At 43.9% G+C, this 20,278-nt stretch overlaps 1 protein-coding gene across 1 annotated transcript in view; it reads left to right on the top strand.

Annotated features, from left to right (window-relative positions):
* cux2b (cut-like homeobox 2b) overlaps nucleotides 1–20,278 on the top strand; it is a 77,512-nt gene that overhangs the window by 37,188 nt on the left and 20,046 nt on the right. Inside the window, 1 exon segment of the mRNA XM_044198136.1 lies at nucleotides 11,115–11,193. Coding sequence (XP_044054071.1) covers nucleotides 11,115–11,193 — 79 coding nt within the window.

Below are 20,278 nucleotides of genomic sequence, written 5' to 3'. Positions count from 1 at the left end.
ATTTCTATGAATTTGTGAAGCAGAATTTAGTTTTTCTTCATTTCTGCCCCATTAATCATCTCATAACATCTCTTTATCATCTCATCTTTATCTTGTGAGCCTTCGGAGGGAGCCAGCCCATAGGCTGGGAACCAGTAGACTGACTAACTGTAAATAAAATAGTTATAACTAGCACCACCTCAACCAGCTACAACAGTAAAGTGCTACTTACACATTCATGCATCAGTTGACAAATTTTAATGATGTAATAATAATAATAATGTAATTAATAATGTATCACTCTCAGTGGCATTTCTTCTGCATAACCAGTATTTTTACTGATACTCTGGAGTATTTTGAAATGCGCTTGAAATGATCTGAGTACTTCTTCCACCACTGTGGGTTACTGTAACAGGGTTATCATTATTTTTATGTCACTGGATAAAATTGAAAGGTAAGCAGTAGGTTTTTAGACTTCCTGAAGTGTGATTTATAAATTCCTGTAAATCCATTACAAAGAAACAGATGTAGATAACAGTAGTGGCAGACAAGTTAGAAAAGGATTTGGGACTTGGCACTGCATAAGTGTCTATGAAGGTGGTAACATTGTATCAATGTATGGTTTATGTTAAATTCACATATTGGTTATGCAGTTAACTCTTTTTAGATATTGTAAGTGGTGATAAATGTAGATAAATAGAATACAGGCAATCTAAAATAACTGAAAAAGCAATATTTATTTCATGGTTTTCTGCAAAATAGCAAACCTCTGAGGACTCCTTGGGTCGCGCGTGTGTGTTTGTGGGAGTGTGTCTTCTTCTGGCGAGACATGTGAAGGACAGCCGAAGGTGCGGTAAGATCCAGTGATGGGCTTGTTTTATTACATCTCATATTGAGACCAATCTCTGTCCATTCACCTGAAGGACAGCCAGCTATTCCCTAACTAAATTAGCCAGCTGCTGTGGTGTGAGAAGGCCTCCACAGGCACACAGAACCACCCTCTGACACACACACACACACACACACACACACACACACACACACACACACACACACACACACACACACACACAATCACAGAGGCTTGTACAGGCAGTCACGCAACAATGTGTATTTTTTCTCCCCCTCCTCTCTCATGCCAGGACTCACACTTCCGTGCATAATCGCACGTCCCGTCCCTCACTTTCCCTCTCTCACTCACACACACACACACACACACACACACACACACACTCCCCTGTTGAAGGCAGTGGATGTGGGCTAATTGCAGTCATTGTGGCAGGTTGCGTGTTTGTGTCCCTGTCAACGAGGCTGCAGACCTCCTCCTTGTGGGACCATGTGACACAGATCTCAGCACTTTAGCATACCTGGCTATACTTCGCCATGTGCATGTGTGTGTGTGTGTGCATCTTCACAATGCATCTGCCCTTAATGTAGCAATGCATGGAGTTTTAGCGCAGAACGCAGTGTGGCTGGGAGGGTGAACGTTCTCTTCATGCTCTCTCTTCCCAAATGAAATGTCTTTTGTACAGTCTGTTATTTTCTTTTTTTTTTTTGTTCACTCACGGCGGATGTTCTAATGAGGCAGAGCCTGAAATAGCAGTGGGGCTAGCACTGCAGAACTATCACATCCCATGTGAGAACTTGCCCAAATCACAGTGGCTGCAGCCGTGCGTCAGGTTTCTTTATTTATAACCCGTACGGAATTGTCCTACACTCTGAGCATATGGAGGGTTATGTAACGCTCAACATCCAATAGATAACCACTAAAGTCAGGTCCTATATATAAAGCTTGCTGAAGAGTTGTTTCTGAGGCTGCTTAAGATTGATTTAGCGCTCCTGAATGTCTGCTTCACAATGATGTGCAAAACCGATGGTTATTGTGAAGCAAAAAAAATATTTCTATAGCATTCCTGGCAATTCCTTTAAAGGGCCAGTTCATGCAAATGACAAAAAAACAATTACCTAAGTTACCTCTAGTGGTATCTAACCATGCCAATAGTTTTGGTTTTATTTGCCCAGGTTTTGAAAGATCTCTGAGATGTCTGCCTCCACCTAAATACAATGGATGTGATGTGTGTGTCACAAGCAAAAACTTATACTTGTTCAATACTGCATCACAAATGAAATTCCATTCACCTTCCATTTTATTGGGAAGGAAGCAGAAATCTCAGAAACTGTTATCTCAAAACCTGGACAAAATTAAACCAAAACTGCATTGCTGCATACCAAGAAAGGCATCAACATTTTTATGGGATTTTTGTGAACTGACCTTTTAAGAAATATTAACAAATGCATTTTGAATGCTTGCTTATTTTACCAATAGTTGCTGGGATATGCGTTTCAAAACAACATCAGCGCTTGCTGTCTCATCTGATTAGGCCTCATTCACTCAAATTGAAATGCCACCTCGCGCCTGTCACGTTGTGTATGAGTGATCAGGCAGGAAAGCTGGTCATTACAATCATGACATCAAATGCCTGGCAGCAGAGGTCAATCAGTGTACATTAACCAAACAGAGCTCATTTGTTTTACAGCTTTTAGTGGCATGCTGGCACCAGTGTACATGAGTTTTAGGCTGGCATCCAGCGGGCATGGAGGACCTCCCAGCAGAGCTAGAGCAAGATGGGCCTTGGCCAGCCCTCTAACAGAGGAATATGAAGGAGACAGAGAGTGGGGTGTTAATGTGTCCCCTCCCCCCCAATGTTCAACCACTCAGCTGATTTATGCAGCTGAAATGAACTCCTTTACATTCATAAATACCGAAAGGGTTTTAAAATGATGGGTCAGGTCACTGCCAGAAAGACTTTGTGCACTTTTTTTGTGGAAAATAATTTTGGGAAAATCCTTGTCTCTTCTTTCCTCTCTTTTTGGCCGCTACCCTTTTTAATCTTTCGCTGTTGACATGTCATCACACTGATGCATTAGTGTGTGAGTTGGTGTACAGACAAATGCATACACACACAGTCCAAAGATCACTCTTAAGCTTCACCTGGTCCTAATTATAGCAGATGAAGGCACATTTCGGTGGCACTCTGGTGATCTGTCATTGGCAGGCCCTCTCCAGTCTGGCTGGGAGTGATAGCTCTCTGTAAAATATGTATGACATCAAAAAGCCTTAAAGGTTATTACAAATTAATAATGAGTAGTGGGCCGAGAGCAGTAAAAAATAGCCTTCCCTTGGTGTCGTGTTTAAATGTTTAATTTAACATGCTCCAGTATAAATGTGGACTGCCTCCTAGCAATATGTGCAGGGCCATGAGGCCTCATCAGACTGTCAGTGGTCTGGAACATACAAACCCAGACCACCAGGCTCACATGTATAGAGATCGACATTCAGATTGGACTGATTCATGCAGACGTGAATGATCATCCGTCTACTGTTATCTTGAAAAGGCGTCTCGCTTCTATGTGTGTGTCTCTAACAGCATACGGAATTATAAAAACACTTAAGGAAGCAGTTTTACTCGCATCAAGCGCAAATTCTCTACAGACTCCGAGACATAGAAAAGCTTTTTCTGAGTGTTTCTCTGAAGCAAGTCGAATCATTGGCCCTGAACCCCCCTCACAGTAATGTCTGAAGACACTGTACAAAATTGCCTTATTTATGCCTGTAATGTAAGCTGTCTGTTCTGGTGTCGCTCATTCTCTGTGGAACTGACGACGGTGGCAGCCGAGTCTGGAGTGAATTTGCCGGGCGACTACCTGGGAAACATCAACAGTCATTAATTATGTAAAACTCTTCTCACAGTGGGAGCAGGGAGAGCTGCATACAACTGCAGCGCCCGCTCCTATTAGACTCAATGTACTCTACAATGAGCCCCCACTGCCTGGGGGCGCGGAGGGATTATCAGCCTACCGCCACGACCCCCCATAGAAAGACACACACGCTGTACAGTACACACACACTTACACACACTAAATGTGACATTGTATTAAGTTCTGCACCAATGTATGCTTGTGTTTAGCCGAGGAGGAAAATAACAGGAATCTCTGCTCTGTCTCTCCTCCCTAGTCACCCCATCATTCACGTCTCTCCTGCGCAGGTCCTGTTAGGTCTTTTTTCTCTCTCCCCAGCAATTGTCTGCTTTCCGGCTTTCTCACTACAATGAATGAAATTGGCAAATCTGACAGGACAAATGATATGCCATGTTTGTCAGGAACACCGGGCAAGGGGGCTCTTTTGTTGATAGTGCTGCCACCAACGCCGCTCTGGTCTTCGCTACTTGGAACCAAATTATCCACAGAGCTGTACTATGCAGGGCCTACCTGAGATCTTCCTCCGAGCACTGCAATTGACAACGGCAGATTTATCAAGCAAATAATAGACCTAATTTCTGCACCATGTGTTTCCAATCCATCTTCTGTTAGCAACAGACGCAGGATTGTTTGGCAGACTTCAAGTCGTCTCCACAGCGTTCCATTTCTCTGTCAGCTGCGCTCTTCTAGCCGTGGTTCAAGGCTCGTTCATCAGTGCTGCTCTTTTTTGCGGATGCGGCTTTGGCATGATGTTCCTCCATGCTGAAACAAAGGCAGCGCTGACACCTGTAATTAATTAGGCTATTATGCATTCCGCAATGATAATTGCCTCACTGGAAAGTCACCAGCCTTCTAAGTGGGAGAGAGAGGAGAGGTGGATGGAGAACGCTATCCATCATAGTGGAGCGCTTTCTCCCTCTCTCCCCCTCTCTCTCCCTCTCTCTCTCTCTCCCTCTCTCTCTCTCTCCCTCTCTCTTCCTCTCTCTCTCCCACTCTCTCCCCTTGTGTCATGCTGTCTCACCTTGACTAGTGTAGGCAGGGCTAGAGAAACACTGTCAACATGTGTCTGAGGGCGAAATATGCAGCTGTGCCTCCCCATTGCCAGGGCTGCTCCACCAGCAGCCTGCCAGGGTCCATCCACTCCAGGGCTTTGGCTCACATTGGCACAGTTACCCATGACACCCCATCTGCTGTAGCTTTGTTCACTAGGGCAGTACAGCACCGGGATAATGGGGGCACTTTATTTTTATAATTAGCCCTTACCTACACTTCTCCTCTCTTCTCTCCTCTTAACAGTTCTCCCAGCTCTGAAATCTAGTCCAGGTGCATTCATAACAACTTTTCACAGCCCTCCCTTTTAGCACATCAACTGGTGCCTTCATCTTAGCCTCAGCACGCCCCCGCTCCCTCCCATCGTGCCATGATAGATACGTTTTCAGCAGACACACTCTCCTCAAGGTTTAGGTCATTCGCTGCATCAAACATTTGAAAGCGCGAGCTCAAAGAATATGACAACTCCTGTCTTTTGAACTACAAAAACATTCAGAAAAGATTTATTTTCTTCCCTCCGTTTGTCTCTCACCGGCTCTTGACTTTGACTTTGCCGTGACTTTGAGATGTTAGCGTCGAGGTTGGTGCTTTTGAGTTTTGTTGAGAATAACACAATGCTTCTGCTGCCTGTTGATGGTGAGGGGGACCCAGAAGGCACCTGCTGCGTGGTGGAGACAGCAGGCCCTTTGATCTGGGTTTAATGTCGTACCATGTTCTGTCTCTCATGCTGCTCCCTGTGCCACGTCAGTCGGGATTACGTCAGCTCCACCTTGATGTATGGAGAGAGATCTGCTCTCCTCTTAGCCTGGGTCATTATTGGCACTCTACACTGGGGCATTGACCCGAGGTCTCGCTCATTTTGTCTCGTCTCATATTCAAGTGAAAAACCTTACGTCATATATCTTGATGTACCTTTTTAGCTATGCTAGTGGCATGGCTCTGGGGCTAGCAATGTCAGTCTATCGGTTGGTCTGTACACCACTTTGGTCCAGACTGAAATATCTCTGCAACTATTCGATGGATAGCCATTCAATTTTGTACAGACATTCATGGTCCTCAGAGGAAGAATCTTAATGATGTTGATCCTCTGACTTTTCATCTAGCACCATCATTAGGTCAAAATTAGAATTTGTCCAATATTTGTTTTTTGACCAAATACCTGCAAAACTAATGACATTCCCATCAGCTGCAGCTGTACTTTGTGTTTTGTGCTAAAATGTTAATGTCATGCTAAACTAAGATGGTGACCATGATCAACCTTATACTTGTCCTACTCTACTTCCATTCAAATGCAGCCCATAAGGCTTCCATGAATCGAGTTGTATTTTCACTCTGAATTTGTCACTGCATCGTTGCAGCATGTTTTCACATCAGGAGCGGATAAGTGGTACAAAAGAATATTGGTCAGCTTTGGCCATTTATTTGGCGAAGTCGGCAGCTCTGCAGTGGCCGAGTGGCGGTGGCATCAGTCTGTTGTGAGCACGGCGCGTTGACTGACAGGCACCGCTGATTGGAATTGACGTGGCGACGAGATGTGTGTCAGTGCTCTGACTGCTCATCTCGCTAGGCATCCAGAGAAGGCCACAGACACCGCCATGCTGCTACCAGCGCTTCGAGATGGGTGTCACCATGATTAAATCTGCGCTCAAACACAGTCTGTGGGTAGTGTGCATCTGCGTGAGTGCGACTTGACGTGTGTTTGCATGCTCCCAAGTTCAAGTGTGTGTGTGTGTGTGCGTGGGTGTACACGGGTCTCTCACCGTCCAGACTGTATTGCAATAGTGTTTACCTCTGCCCTTCTCCTCCACCCACTCATCAGTCACTCCACACCAACTCATCTCTCTCCTCCTGCCTCTCCTCTGAACCTACACACAACGCAAAGCAAACGCCAGCAGTGACAGCTGCAAAAGTGCTGGGTGGCACAGCTAAAATATGATGTTTTCCCTGCTTCTGAAGGGAAAATGTGGTTTTGCATTTGCTTTTTTTAACATACAGATCACATATACATGAAACTGAAAGCACATAACTGTAGGTTTGCAGGTTTCTTCCTTGGATTGTTTATACAATGTTGAAACAACTGAATTTTGTTGTCCTCCATGAGTGATGCAGGCATTCCTGTGGCTAGTCAGCCACTAAGATGCATCTCTTGAAAATCAGATTTGAAATCAGATCAGCTTTAAATTTTGAAATTTTTGAATTTTGTATTTAAGGGCTCTTCAGTATATATTAGAAGACAATATTGAGCGAGATATGGAATCATTTTCCCGATTAAGAAACATTTATACCTAGTCCAGTGGATTACAGAGAATTGAAACATTGTACAGGATTTAGACTGTTGGTCAAACAAAACATGCAATTTGAAGACATCATGTGGAGCTTTGGGAGATTCTGAGATTGGTCTTTTTCACTATTTTCTGATGTTTTATAGACTTGAATAATGAAGAATAAGGGGGTTAGGGTCAGTTGCAGCTCTAATATGTATTATTGTACCTATAGATTTTTAACGCTGCCTTGCTCTAAAGCGTTACAATAGATAATTGGATACAAAGGCCCTATGAGTTGGTATGGTAATTTTACTGAAAGAAATGCACTAGGAAGGGATAAAAATTGGTTAAAATATTATTAATTGGAAGTAAAAATGCTATTGCAAGGAACTGGGGAAAAGTGGATTCCAACTGCACAGGACCAATGGTTAGTAATTGTTAAAGAAACAATTAACAAAGATTTCTGCAAGAAGCTAAGCTGGAAGAAGGCAGAAATGAAGGCAGAAATGAACATTATACAAGGCTCCAAATGCTGACATTGAAAATGTTAGGACAATTGAAGTCAGCTGTTGTAAATGTTTTACCAATAAAAATTTTATTTAAAAAAGCAGTCCCAGCTTTAGATTTCAGCAAATCTTAACACAACACAATAGTAGAGCGTTGACCATATTTTGCCTAATTTTCACAACACTTATATTAACACCAAGGACTGAACGTTTGTCAGGAATCCAGTGGATTCTTGTGGAAGGTGTTGTGACAAGTGGTGTTGCGGTGGTGGTGGACGTCCCACTGTTTTGTTCTAATAAGCATGGAGCGGGACCGGGGTTGTTGTGACATTCTGTCAGCCTGTGGGCTGGACTGGTGCTCAGTGAGCAGCACAGTAGGATGGACTCCCTATGATTGTGCACTGACCTTTGCATCATGGGTAAGATGACAGGTAATTTAGAGGCCTCAGGGACTGTGGAACCATACATTTGCTGTCCCCCAAACCACCCACAGCACCAACCACATTCACCTTGAGATGGGAGCAGCGTATCCATGAACAATGCATGTACAGACACACACACACACACAAGCAAAACACAGAGAATTAAATCACATACTGTGTACACCCAGGCACAGATGCATATGCAGAAATGCTCCAAGCATTCACACACTTATTTGCACACACACACAGTGCAAGATCTGCCTTGACACCCTCCCAACACTCCCATCATCGTCACACACTCTAATCACCTGCATCATCACAACCCATCCTCAAACAACCAAATCACAGGGGGGGGCAAACTGGTAAGGCAGAGGGGGAAAACGATGATTTAGAGTGATAATTGCATAATCACCAGTTGTGATAATTGTAATTGATGACTGCATAATTGCTAATTGCGCTCTTTATGGGAACCTCTCTTTTCTGTTGTCTCTCCGTCTCTCTCTGTATGACGCTCAGTAGCCCTTCACTGTGCTACCTCACTTCAGTCTAGATTAGTTCTCTCCTCCTTCATTTATTTCTCTTTCCTCAACACATGCTAGCTTGTTCTCGCGCACACACATGCACACACACAGATGCACACACAGAGACTCACTAGCGAGTACTGTATGTATTCTCAAAGGCTTATCAGTAAGTATTTCCCAGCAGCCTTGTCCCAGAGGCTGTGTTCTGCCCACTCTGTTGCTGCGTGAAGAGTTATGGAGGAGCGCTAACAGGTTTCCTTTGTCTCTCTCTTGCTACTCTGCCCCAGGCTTTACTCCTGCTTGTAAAATCAACCTGTGGCCAAGCCCATTCCCTCGGTAGCCATATCCTTTATCACAAAACGGGTGAAAACAAAGAATGCGCTGTGAGCCGAAGCCAGGGCCAGAGCCATATCTTGCATCCAAAAGAGGAGAAGAGATTTGCCAGTTGTAGTCCTTCCTCAAGCCATATCTCTCTGTACAACAGTCCTATTTGCTCGTATCTGTTAGTATGAGACTTCTAGCTCTGAAATCCAATGTGCCTGGCTGGAGGGGGATTAGCATGGAGATGAAGATGACTCCCTGATCAGCCCATATTATGCACGACACCTCAGAGTGCTTTGATGATAGCAAGGGTGTGTTGTGTGGGGGGGTATCTATACGCATAACGCGCTAACGTGAGAAGGCATCAGGCAGGCGTGTGATTGATGTCTCTGCTAGCGTCTGTAGGCAGGTTAATGGTGTGATTGTGGAGGTAATCTCCGTGTTCTCTCGTTAAAGGATGATGGAGGGCCAGGAGACCTCGCGTGTCTCTGCAAGACGGAGCCCTAGCTGTTGCCTTCACAGGATCTCAGGCTTTTTATATATGCAGTTGGGAGCCTCACTTGATGTATATGCTTCAGAGGAAGCCAGGCCAGCCAGCAGACTGTCAGTGAACTACATGGCCACTACATGTAGTTCAGGTGTAAGCTCAGATTGATAATAGTTTGTCTGGATGTCACAAAGTGCTGTTGGAGCTTTGCTCATTGTCACGTTAAAGAGCAGAGGTTTGTTATTGACTAGTGGTGACACTCACGAAATTGCTCCTGTTCATAGTGAAAACGAACCAAACATAAAAACAGTCTCTCATCAGTGGGTAAAAAGCAAACCTTAGCTGAACTAACACTAGTTGTTGATGTACTCATAATCCACATATGAAGCTGGAAACTGTGTTCACAGGGCCATCGTCCTTCACACATTTTCACTGTTTGTGAATGAACATGCCAACATTAACATCATGTCCTGGAAGGAGAGGAGAGAGAAGGTGGGTGGCTGGGGGGCAGATGGAAGTTGGTGGGCGGGGGGGTTAAATTGGGGTATAGCTGAGTGAAACAACAGCATAGTGTAGCAGGGAGCTGGCTGAGAGCTGCAGACTATTGCATCTGTATTGATTGGGCTCCAGCCTTTTCCATTTTCCATGAACTCCTCTGAGCTGCTTCAAGTGGGAGTGATGGGGGGATTTGCTTGATCTTTATGATATTTCTTTAAACATGATGCTGTCGTTATGCCTCCCCAGGGTACACGCCAGCCATTTCCAGTAAATCAAAGGCTCTCTGTCCCTTGCTGTTTTCCACACACCTTATTTATAACCCCACTAAACAGCCCCAACACACCACCTCCACCACCGCCACAACCACCACCGTTCTCATAAGTGTTTTCAGCCTTCACGAAATGAAGATTTTTCAAGTGTAGTCATAACAATGAGGAGTAGCCTGGCTCAGCCATACCCTGCACTTGACCCTCCGTTGAGGAGTCCATTGAGCCGATTCGACGGAGGCTGTAATCAATAATGACAGAAATGACATAGACAATAGATGACAATAATTTGAATTCCGTATGCTCTTGTAGTGGGGGGTCATTTGGACGAGCCAGATCTGATTTTGTTGCAGAGCAGAGGACGTCGTGAGGCAGCTACAGTGCGTCCTCTGACTTACAAACAGGCCTGAGGTCTTAGCAGGAGCTGGGAGCAGGGTAACCCACATACCCACTAGTGCAGGTGCCCTCTCCATGGGGCCAGGTGGTGGCTAATTCGCTTTCTTTGTCCCTCCTAATGAATTGTTAATTGGTTTGCATCACCCACCGAGCCGAGGATAGCAGGTGCCGAGTGCTGCTGGTGATGGAGGCCACTGTCACTGGCGAGCCTTCTCACGCAAGCCGGCACCTACATTTAACAGGCCAAATGTCACCTCGCAACATGCAGCAGCTTGGCACTTAAACAGGGAGGATATCGCCTTGTTTCTCTAGTTGTCAGTGCTTATGTAGAAACACAGTCTTTGAATTGGTTAATCTATGCACAAGCTATTAACTGCACAGTATTTCTCTGTTATATATACTGAAGATACTGTACATATACAAGACATGCAGGAATGTTTGTTTCATTTATTGGAAGGATGCTGTGAGGTTGACTTTTGCTCTCGTTACTATTGATTCATTGTTAGCTATTTAAGATTTTAAGCGTTTTCTGCTAAAAGCATCAATTTAATGCCTGAAATGTAAATACACTGTGCATTCTGAGTTAGACATATGCCAGGATAATATCAGTTGATGTTTACCTTAATGGCATCTTCTCCCCTGCAGGTGGTTGCTCTGAACAAGCGCAGTAAGGAGGCCGAGTCTGCCTTCCTGGGAATCTACAAACAGCTTATCGAGGCCCCAGGTGAGTCTCCCACTAAGACCCGAGATGTGCATCTTCACAAACAACAACAGCAGCAGCAGTATAAACACCACACACACACATTACTTCTAGAATTAACTTTGCCCCTTCAAAGATCACTCCCCGGGGATCAACTCCCCATCAAACCTCTACCACTATCACTGGACCAGCCCTATGAGTATACACACACAGACATATCATGTATATATGAAGTAACACAAACAAACCAAAAAAGTAATTTTCTTGCCATAGATAGATATGGCACAACTGCACATGGATATAAGATACATAAACCCCTATACCCTGTGGCTCTTATCTATTTTTCAAAGTCTGTGCTCTCAGAGTGGTTTCCAAAACTCTGTGTGAGGCCACTTCAAAACCCAGCACTAGTCCTTGAGTGTAGCCTGGCTGAGGAGCGAACACATCCTTGAGGAGCTCTGCTGTTGATTGTGGAGGGCCAATTAAAATCCCAACTGAAGTCTGGCTTTGTGTGGAACGCAGGCCTGATGAGACCAATGGGGGAAAAGGGAGAGAGGGGCAAAGACAGTAAGTTAGAGTGGAGAGTGGAGGAAAGACATATTGTGTGTTTATTCAGTTGTTATTTCAATGCCAGGGCACATGTACTGTATTGCTCTTTGTTGCAGGAGATGCCAGCAAAACGCAGCCCAATCTCAGTCTAGATCAGAGAAACACTTGTGGCAGGAGTAGAGAATGCTGTTTACAGATTCAATGAATACAAGATAAAAGTCTGTGTCAGAGAAATAGCGACGGCAGCAACTGACTTTTAAAGGTCTCCATTGTTCCTTGAAGTCCCCCTGCTTGATATTGCGCCATCACACACACACACACTCACACACACACACACAAACACACACACACACACACATATTCACACACACTTTGAATGGAGTTATTTCCTTGATAAGAAATACCATTCTTTGAAGATGTATTCAGTTTGATTTTCTGACCTATACCTTTTATATCAAGGCCTTAATTCAAGCCCAGGAGCGTTTTGTAGAGAAGCAGAGAATAGAGTCAACTAAGAGTTGTTATAGTCAAGAACAAAGACTTTAAAATAAAAAGCAAGGCCACTGTCACCCAACATCTCTTACATGTAAGAAAAAAACTACAGTAGCTTTTGTTTTCAATGTACATAATATTTTCTTCCTTTATATACAGGGTATTTATTCACACAGAGTATATGTGTTGTCATTATATTGAGTATACAGTAGTAGACCTTCCTTTGTCAGGATACATCAGGTGACGTAACTCAGCCAGCCTCCTACCTCCATTTGACCTTACCTTTACAAAGGGTATCTGTTTCACTGTATCACTAGGGCTCATACAAAGTGAAACCAGCTGTTTTGCTCAAAGAAAAAGTAATTACATTATTTGAATAATTACTTAATTAACATCAGAAGTAGTTACATTAGTCGTACATTACTTTTTGTTAGTCAGCCTAGCTACAAAAAAGGTGCCTTCCAACAACTTCAAACTTGCCACACCCACTTCTGTATTTAATATGTTTGGAAATAGAAAATGAGACATTGTGGTTTAACAAGCTGCCAGCTTCTTGTTTTGAGGTCTTTCCGGAGCTAGCTTAGCCCTGCTGACTGCACGCAGCTCTCCAGATTCTGGAGTCCAGAACGTCTGTTGCAGTAAAGCTGTGGTGTTACAAACTCTCCAACTCTGAACAAAACCAGCTGATTCCTGAATATAGGATTACCATTTGCTAACATAAACTAGCCAGCTAAGGCTAGCAAGCTAACACATCCCAGACAAGTATGTCAAGAATGAGCGAGAAACTGTCCCAGGATCCCTTACCCTCGGGGTCCCTAAAAGTCCCAGGTTCACTGCATGTAAATTGTATTTTGGTAATTTGATTAACTGCAAATTTTGCACCACTAAAGGACAATATCAATTGGGCAGTGAGGGCCCAACAGCAAATTTTTGCCCCAGGGCCCCCTGACAGGTTAATCTGACCATGCAGTCTCTCTACCAAACGCACAGAGAGCCTCTCCCACCCCCAATATGTCAAAGTAACTTCTGCGGCCCGATAATGGCTTGACGCAGCATCTGGGACACCTTGCTATGTCCCTGGCACCACCTTCGCAATCAACAATGTACATCATGCAAGTCGTGAAGGACAGCGAGCTATGATTGGTCAGGCTCCAACTTGTAGTCTTCCATGTCTTTCAGCCAAGTCACAGCAACAATTTATGACTCAGTGATTGCCTAATCTGACTCAGTGACCATCTCGAAAGGCAAAAATATAGTGTTGACTGATCCCGATATTAGGTGCCTTCATTGCCAGATATCCACCCACTTCTCTGGCTGCAGCCACACAGAAGCCAGACCATTGAGAGTATTTCTGTGTCGGGCCCTTGCAGTATCTGCCATCTGTGAGGGGGGCCTACAGTATCCTGTGCCTGTTTGTCACTGCACATCTTGCTGCTGGTGTCCAAGGTCACAACTCCCCCCCCCCGCCCACCCCTCGCTAGAATGGATGACTCCAGGTACACCGGAGGACAGTCATTTGGCTGTAGCCCCACTTCATTTCTCTCTGCCCCTCAAACACAACAGTGAGCTTCCCCACCATTCCCCCAACAAATGCTACAGCTCATGTATTTTTAATCTTTTGACAGATGCAATTATTCTTTACACACCGTGCTCGTTAATCTTAATGCAGTTATTACTATTCATTGCAGGACGTTTTCCCCTCCTATTATTTCATTTGAAAGTGCCTCTCTCTCAATGTGTGTGTGCGTACTCATTTGTGTGCCGACACTAAGGCCTTCGGTCCAATCAGAACAGGCCAACAGCAGAGTTAATGAATGCAAGAGGCGAACAAGGTAAGGAGGGGGAGGGACACACGCGGCAGCTCAATATGTGACCTGTTGTATCTGGCTATCATTAACATCTGGTCACATATCAGTTATCCACTTTGCCGTGCCCACTATTGAATACAAATAACATATCCATTACATTTGTGAGATTACAGCATGATAATGTTATGCTTTGTTAATGCAAGATAATGCTCCTGTTCAATGGCAACTAGAATGCAACAGTAAACTCAGAACAGAAATAACTTCTTGATGCAAGTGATTTTTTTTCTTGCCTTCTATGAGGCCCCTAAGCCGAGATGTCAATCCACTGGAGTGTTTCATTAGCGTTCTATATTTTGATTTGCCTGTGACATCTCCCCATGCTGTGCACTGTAACTCCTATCCAGTCTGGGGCTTGAAAGAGGCCTGTTAACAGTGTTTCCCTAACAATGTTTATATCACCTCCGCACGGTTTTGATCAGTGCAGATAAACACGTCCTGATCACTGAACGCTGAAAAACAGTGGCAGCTTCTGCCCGAATTCATTGGTTTCCCAGAGATGCACCTAACTTCCTCTCTCTTTTTCTTCCTCTCCTCCTCGCCATCTCATTCTGCTCTTCTCTCCTGAACTGTGTGAGTGAGTGTGTGTGTGAGTGGCGTTTGAACGTCGTCGTTTGTTGCCACCTCTGTGAGAGCAGCGAGGCCCTGTCGCCAGGGGCGTAGCCCTGAGACTGACGCTCCAGGTGTTTGCTCTTCCTTGCCTCCTCTCAGTACACACACTCATCCCTCAGGATCCACCCCGCTCCCTCTCTCCTTTAGAACACAGCTCCTTTTATCTGAGCGGGGAGCTCACTGAGAGTTTCTGAAGATTCTGATCTGAATACACCCCTCTAAGTGTGTGTGTGCTCCGGGCCTACGGCATGTCTGAGGTGTGTGTGTGTCTCTGTGTATGTGTGTGTGTGTGTGTGTGTGTGTGTGTGTGTGTGTGTGCAATAGTGGAAATGTTATGGCAACAGTGCTTGCTAGTGGTGACCACTGGTACTGCAGAGCAGAGCACAAGCACAAGCAGCTTTTTGTCACATTAAGTTGCATGTCTTCTTGTGTTATAAGTGCCTTACATATTCACATCAGATGTTTCCCCCGGCTATGAGATTATCAGAACAGAACACACTGACCTTAGTAATTCACTCATTCAAATGCATAAAGAACAGTTGTCCTTCTTCAACCCTTCATATACACAAGCAAGCACCAGCAAGAGAGGCCTGCAAGGCACAGCAAGCTGGCTTTATTGTAATTTTGCAGCTGAGTACCTACAGTCAGGATGAGAGTGAAGAGGGAGTGCCGTGTGCGTTTGTGGCGGTCTGTCGGAAAATAACGACGTATAAAAGCTGATGGAAAATGAAAGCTCTCTGGGCGGGACGAGATTATGCACAAGTGATTAATAAGAGCAGTAATAAACAAAGGCCCAGGAGATGTTTGAGGTGCTTAATAATGCATTATGTTCATAAAAGAGCTGGGCCTCTCCAACTGATCCCTGTGGAGTAGGAGACCCCAGAGGGACCAGGAGAGAGTGTGCTCTTAAAAGAAAGCAACTGTGTGTGTGTGTGAAGGAATGTCTGTATGTGTGTGTGTGTGTGTGTGTGTGCCTGAGAGCAGATACGATGTAACCATGGGATTCAAAAATGTAAAGACAATAGACTGGTGTATTTGTTGAGATTAATTCATTGTGATTCGTCTTACATGTCTTATAAGAATCAGAGGTAGGTTGCTTTATTTTTTGTATAATTTCAAGTGAAGTTTGGTTTGGATGTCATTGGCACTTCTTTTTTCACTGCAGCATCTCATGTTAATTTTAAATGCTATCTAGCTCTGGCTCCACTCTTTGTTCCGAGCTTAAAAACGTGTTGGTATTGATGTCATTCCGTCTTCGTCCTTCAGTCTGTCAAACAAACACATGGAACAGCAATGAAAATGAACAGGTTATGAAGTTTCTCTCTCAGCTTTGTTTTGTTCACACACAAAAGCCGCCGCTTCCCACGATCGTTTTCTTTTTCATTCCACCTATCTTTTTATTTTAGTATTTTCTCACTCCTTCTGCCACATCAAGGTAAAGTGAGACTTCGGGTTTCTATCTGAATATCAAATGCTCGTTGGTTTAAAATGCACCACAAACACAAAAGTCGTGTTTATGAATTTGTTGCAAGCAGTTTGTGTTTTTTCTAATCGAAACCAATCCTTGACAGGTAGAAGAAAAGAAGCAGCAATTTATCTTACATACCTTATATCACTTGACATTGTCTGTGAAGGTGAAAGTAAAGACTAAGTGTTCTCTCAACCTAGTTTTGGTTCTTGACAACAATATTACAGCAGTGTTACTGTTTGTTGCAGCAGCGGCAGAGCGTGTTTATGGACCTTGAAGTCCACTCAGAGGAAAAAAAACAAGACTGTTTTGAATGAAAAGAAAAAACCTTGGAGCACAGCCTTGTAAATTAATTTGTTCGTGTTGTATGATGGGAACACAGCTGGCCTCATTAACATGCGCACAACAAATAATTATAGCATTTTTTTTTTCTTCAGCCAGCCAATGCTTGGCTAATGGGCTTGCTGGGTTAATTATGTCAGAGCGTAATTACACAGGGCCCAGGGAGACATAATGGTGCACCCTGCTGCGCCCACACCGCCTAATGATGGTGTATCGCTGACAGGGCCAAGACGGACCGCCCCGACACACCTGCTTGTCTTGGCGCACATCACCCTGGCCCCCCCCCACCCCACCCCACCCCCCCCCCCCCACCCCACCCCACCCCACCCACCGAGACACACATCCTGAACCTGTGCACTGTCCTCCCCGGTGCCACCTGCAGTTCGCTGAGCCGTCCAGCTTCTGACAGGCTTTAGCTCCCGCTTAGCCTGGACTCAAGGCTCACCCAGATACAGTAACTGCCTCCCGCTTTGAGATGTGCAGTAGCACAGAAACAGCAACGCAATGACCACAAGGAAGCAGCTACAGGGTGGCAGCCTCATTATCGCTCAGCCAAAGTGATGAAACTCAATATCAATGCAGCTGAGAATGGGCAAAAACAATTAAAAGTCATGCTAACATTTGTTGGCTATTAGTAAGTTAGGGTTGTCACAACTTGGGTCTTATTTTTGTAGTTTTGGCCATCTCTTCTATTGGTACTATTAACATTGTAATTTCTAATTTTGAGAGTGCAGGCACAAGGCAAGGTGCAGACCAGTGTGAGCTTCAAGTCCATCAGAATAAAAATCACCTCCAGTACACCATGCTTTATTCACCTAACATTTTCACTACCTTGCCTTCATCCAGTTTCCTGATATATAGTCCATGACCTAGATCAGTCATGTGACTTATAGATCACCACAGATACAAAACATTGTTTCTTCTCATCTTTTTAATATACTTTTTACAAAACACAATATTGACTCCCAGTGGATACGGGGCATAAATACAAAACATACAATATTACAACCAACTTTTTAAAATAGTTTTTAACAAATAGTTTTTATCTTAACCTGTCAATGGGTAAAAAGGTTGAATCTCAATTTTTCAATAAAAAACAGCAAACTCTATACTCATTCAACATAATTTTTCAAAACACAGTCAAATCTCTTCCATCTCTGAATATTTATGGATAACCCTAACTAATTTCCAAGTCAGTCTGTGGTTTACCTTAACACATCCACCCTATTTTTCTGTATGTGTATATGGTCATTTATAATTCTCTTCTAAATGTCTGTTGATTTCTGAGATCTGGGTACAAAAAGAGGTCAGATGGAGCAAGAAACACGAGCAGTCAGGCGATCAGTCAAATTACAACTGTCAGTTGTAAACATTCATTCACAGTTTTCAGTCTTCTGGTTCAATTTTGTCCTACTGTACTTACCGTAGTTGTGTATACACTGTTTTCCTGTGCAATGAAGGATCATAACTGACATTTCAGGTGTGCATACTTTTCAATTTTACTTCCAAATAAATTTGTTGTAAATATGTATAAACTGTTTTGGCTTGTTTACAACCTGTCTGATTGTCTGACTGCTTGAGCTTCTCGCCCCATTGGACTTTTTTGTAGCGATGTCATCACGTTCCCAGATCTCAGCCATTACTTTAGCGAGTACAATGTAATTATAACTGATAGAAATGATGATCATAACTACAAAAATGTGACCCAAGTTGTAATAAACCAGATTTATCCTTTAATAGCAGACAGCTTCTCATTGTGAGTGAACGGATGTGTTCATGTTTTCACAACGACATTATTGAACCTCCCTATGCCATTGTGCTCTTCTCAGTGGCTGTGATTCCTCCAGAGCTGGACCTGTGTTCACCAGAGAAAATGATGTATTAAATGTCCTGTGATTTATTAGTTTAAACGAGCTGCTGTTGCCCGATCAGTTATCATGACCTCAGAGCAGACATCCAATCATCTATAATTAAGATAAGGGATGAATTAAAAATGTAACCATTTATTTTGCTCTGAGAGTGATTTGACTCACCTGATGTACATAATGCCTCGTCAGCTGTGTTATATTTATTGATTAACAGGAATGTGAGTGGTCGGGTTAGTGTTGAATTCCTCTTCCATTCTGGGTTTTATTTGGTGGATTTACTATCAGAGCTGCTCTAAAAAGAAGATCCAGTGCTTCTTATTAGCTACATCAATTAGTAGCTCTATTTTCCAAACTTATCAGCAGTCTTTCTGGACTCTTCTTCAGTAACTGTAGATCCCAGGCCCTTAGAGAGTACCCATGCTGCTCTACTTTGACGGGGGTTAATTTTGTATACAGACTTAAGTTATATCCCTTCACTTTAAATTTGACTTTACTCTACTCCCCTGCCACTGATTGATAATCCTGGCTTGTCTATGTGTGAGAGATCCCTTACTATAATCTCTGTCCTTTGATCATTAAAAGTTGAAAGGATATATGGGAAAGAGGCTGATAAAGTGATTTCTGTGACAGTGGGTCGATGAAATAGTGCTTTAAGTCATCCTGTTTGTCTTAGAAGAGCGGTGCTCTTAATAGTGATGTCCCTTGTGACTGATGCAATATCTCCACAGTTGGTGTAACAATGAATGCAGACAATGTTTGACTGTAAACGGTCCTGGGAAAAATAGCTCAATCAATTAAATGGCCCAAAATGTTTGTCTGATGAAAATGCAGATATGGCGAGCTGCAATGTATGGCCAGGATTTCAACAAATTGCACGTTGCAGAAGTTTTGGCTCTCAGATGAGCATTTATTTTCGTGGCCTGCCGGCTCAGAGTTTGCATTCTCTCTGTGGCATCTGGCAAAGTTTAAACGTCTGTGGCTCCAACTTCTTATGAAAAGTCACTTCAGTCAGTGCCCATACTGAAGAAGGGATCCAATTGGGTTCCACACAGAAGTCTAAGATGAGTGGATGAAAGCTGTGGGAGAAAAGTTTGTGCAGCAAAGCAGCGATTTTCCTCCTCTTTTAGAGTTTTGAAGGGTTGCGGTGTGTGAGTGCATGTGTGTGCGTGTGGCTCTACATCTTGCCTCCCCCCTTGTCAAGGAGCTCCCCTGAGCTTCCCTCTCTGTGCTTTGGCACTAGAAGTCACCTCCTTTGGTGTTCGGCAGGCAGGTACACAACAGGAGCAGCTCTCTCTCTCTGAGCTGTTGAACTTTTCGGGAGGGGAAGAAAGGGAAGGGGAAGATTAAAAACAGCCCTGTGATGTGGAGTGCCGAGCTGCCTCCTGAGAATTCCTGGCATAATAATTTAAATGATCAAATGATACAGAGGAGACTTGTTAGCTGAGAAACAGCCTCCTAGTTGGCCCCATGGGCCCGGTGCTGCCGCGCATGCATTGCAAAACAGCTCCTCTGTTGTGCTAAAGAATCCCGCTTTTTATTTTTTTTTTACCCCCTTTTCAGGAGCAGACTTTTTCTACACTTTGCCTAGGTGTATACTTGGGACTTAAGACTCCGTCACATATTCATGGCAATCTTTTTGTCTTCTTTGCCATTCATCAGCACGTGAGAAGACTCATTAGATTTGATTTCTGTACATGTGAAGGGTCGGAACAGCACTTGTGTCATTAGGTCCAGCCTGTGAAATTTTCAAAGGCGCCTGAGTGGGGAAAGTCTAAGAGTCACTCTTTGGAAAGAAGTCTCAGTGGAATAGTCTGCCTCTGTTGAAACTGCGATGCAGAAAACTCTGTAATGTGCTTTACAGGCAGCGCACACAGTAAAACAGCTATTTTGCTTTTTTTGAAAAGTAGGAGTGT

This window comes from Siniperca chuatsi, linkage group LG5 (genome assembly GCF_020085105.1).
Source record: "Siniperca chuatsi isolate FFG_IHB_CAS linkage group LG5, ASM2008510v1, whole genome shotgun sequence".
Taxonomy (NCBI): Eukaryota; Metazoa; Chordata; class Actinopteri; order Centrarchiformes; family Sinipercidae; genus Siniperca; species Siniperca chuatsi.
This window is presented reverse-complemented; position numbering and strand designations above follow the sequence as displayed.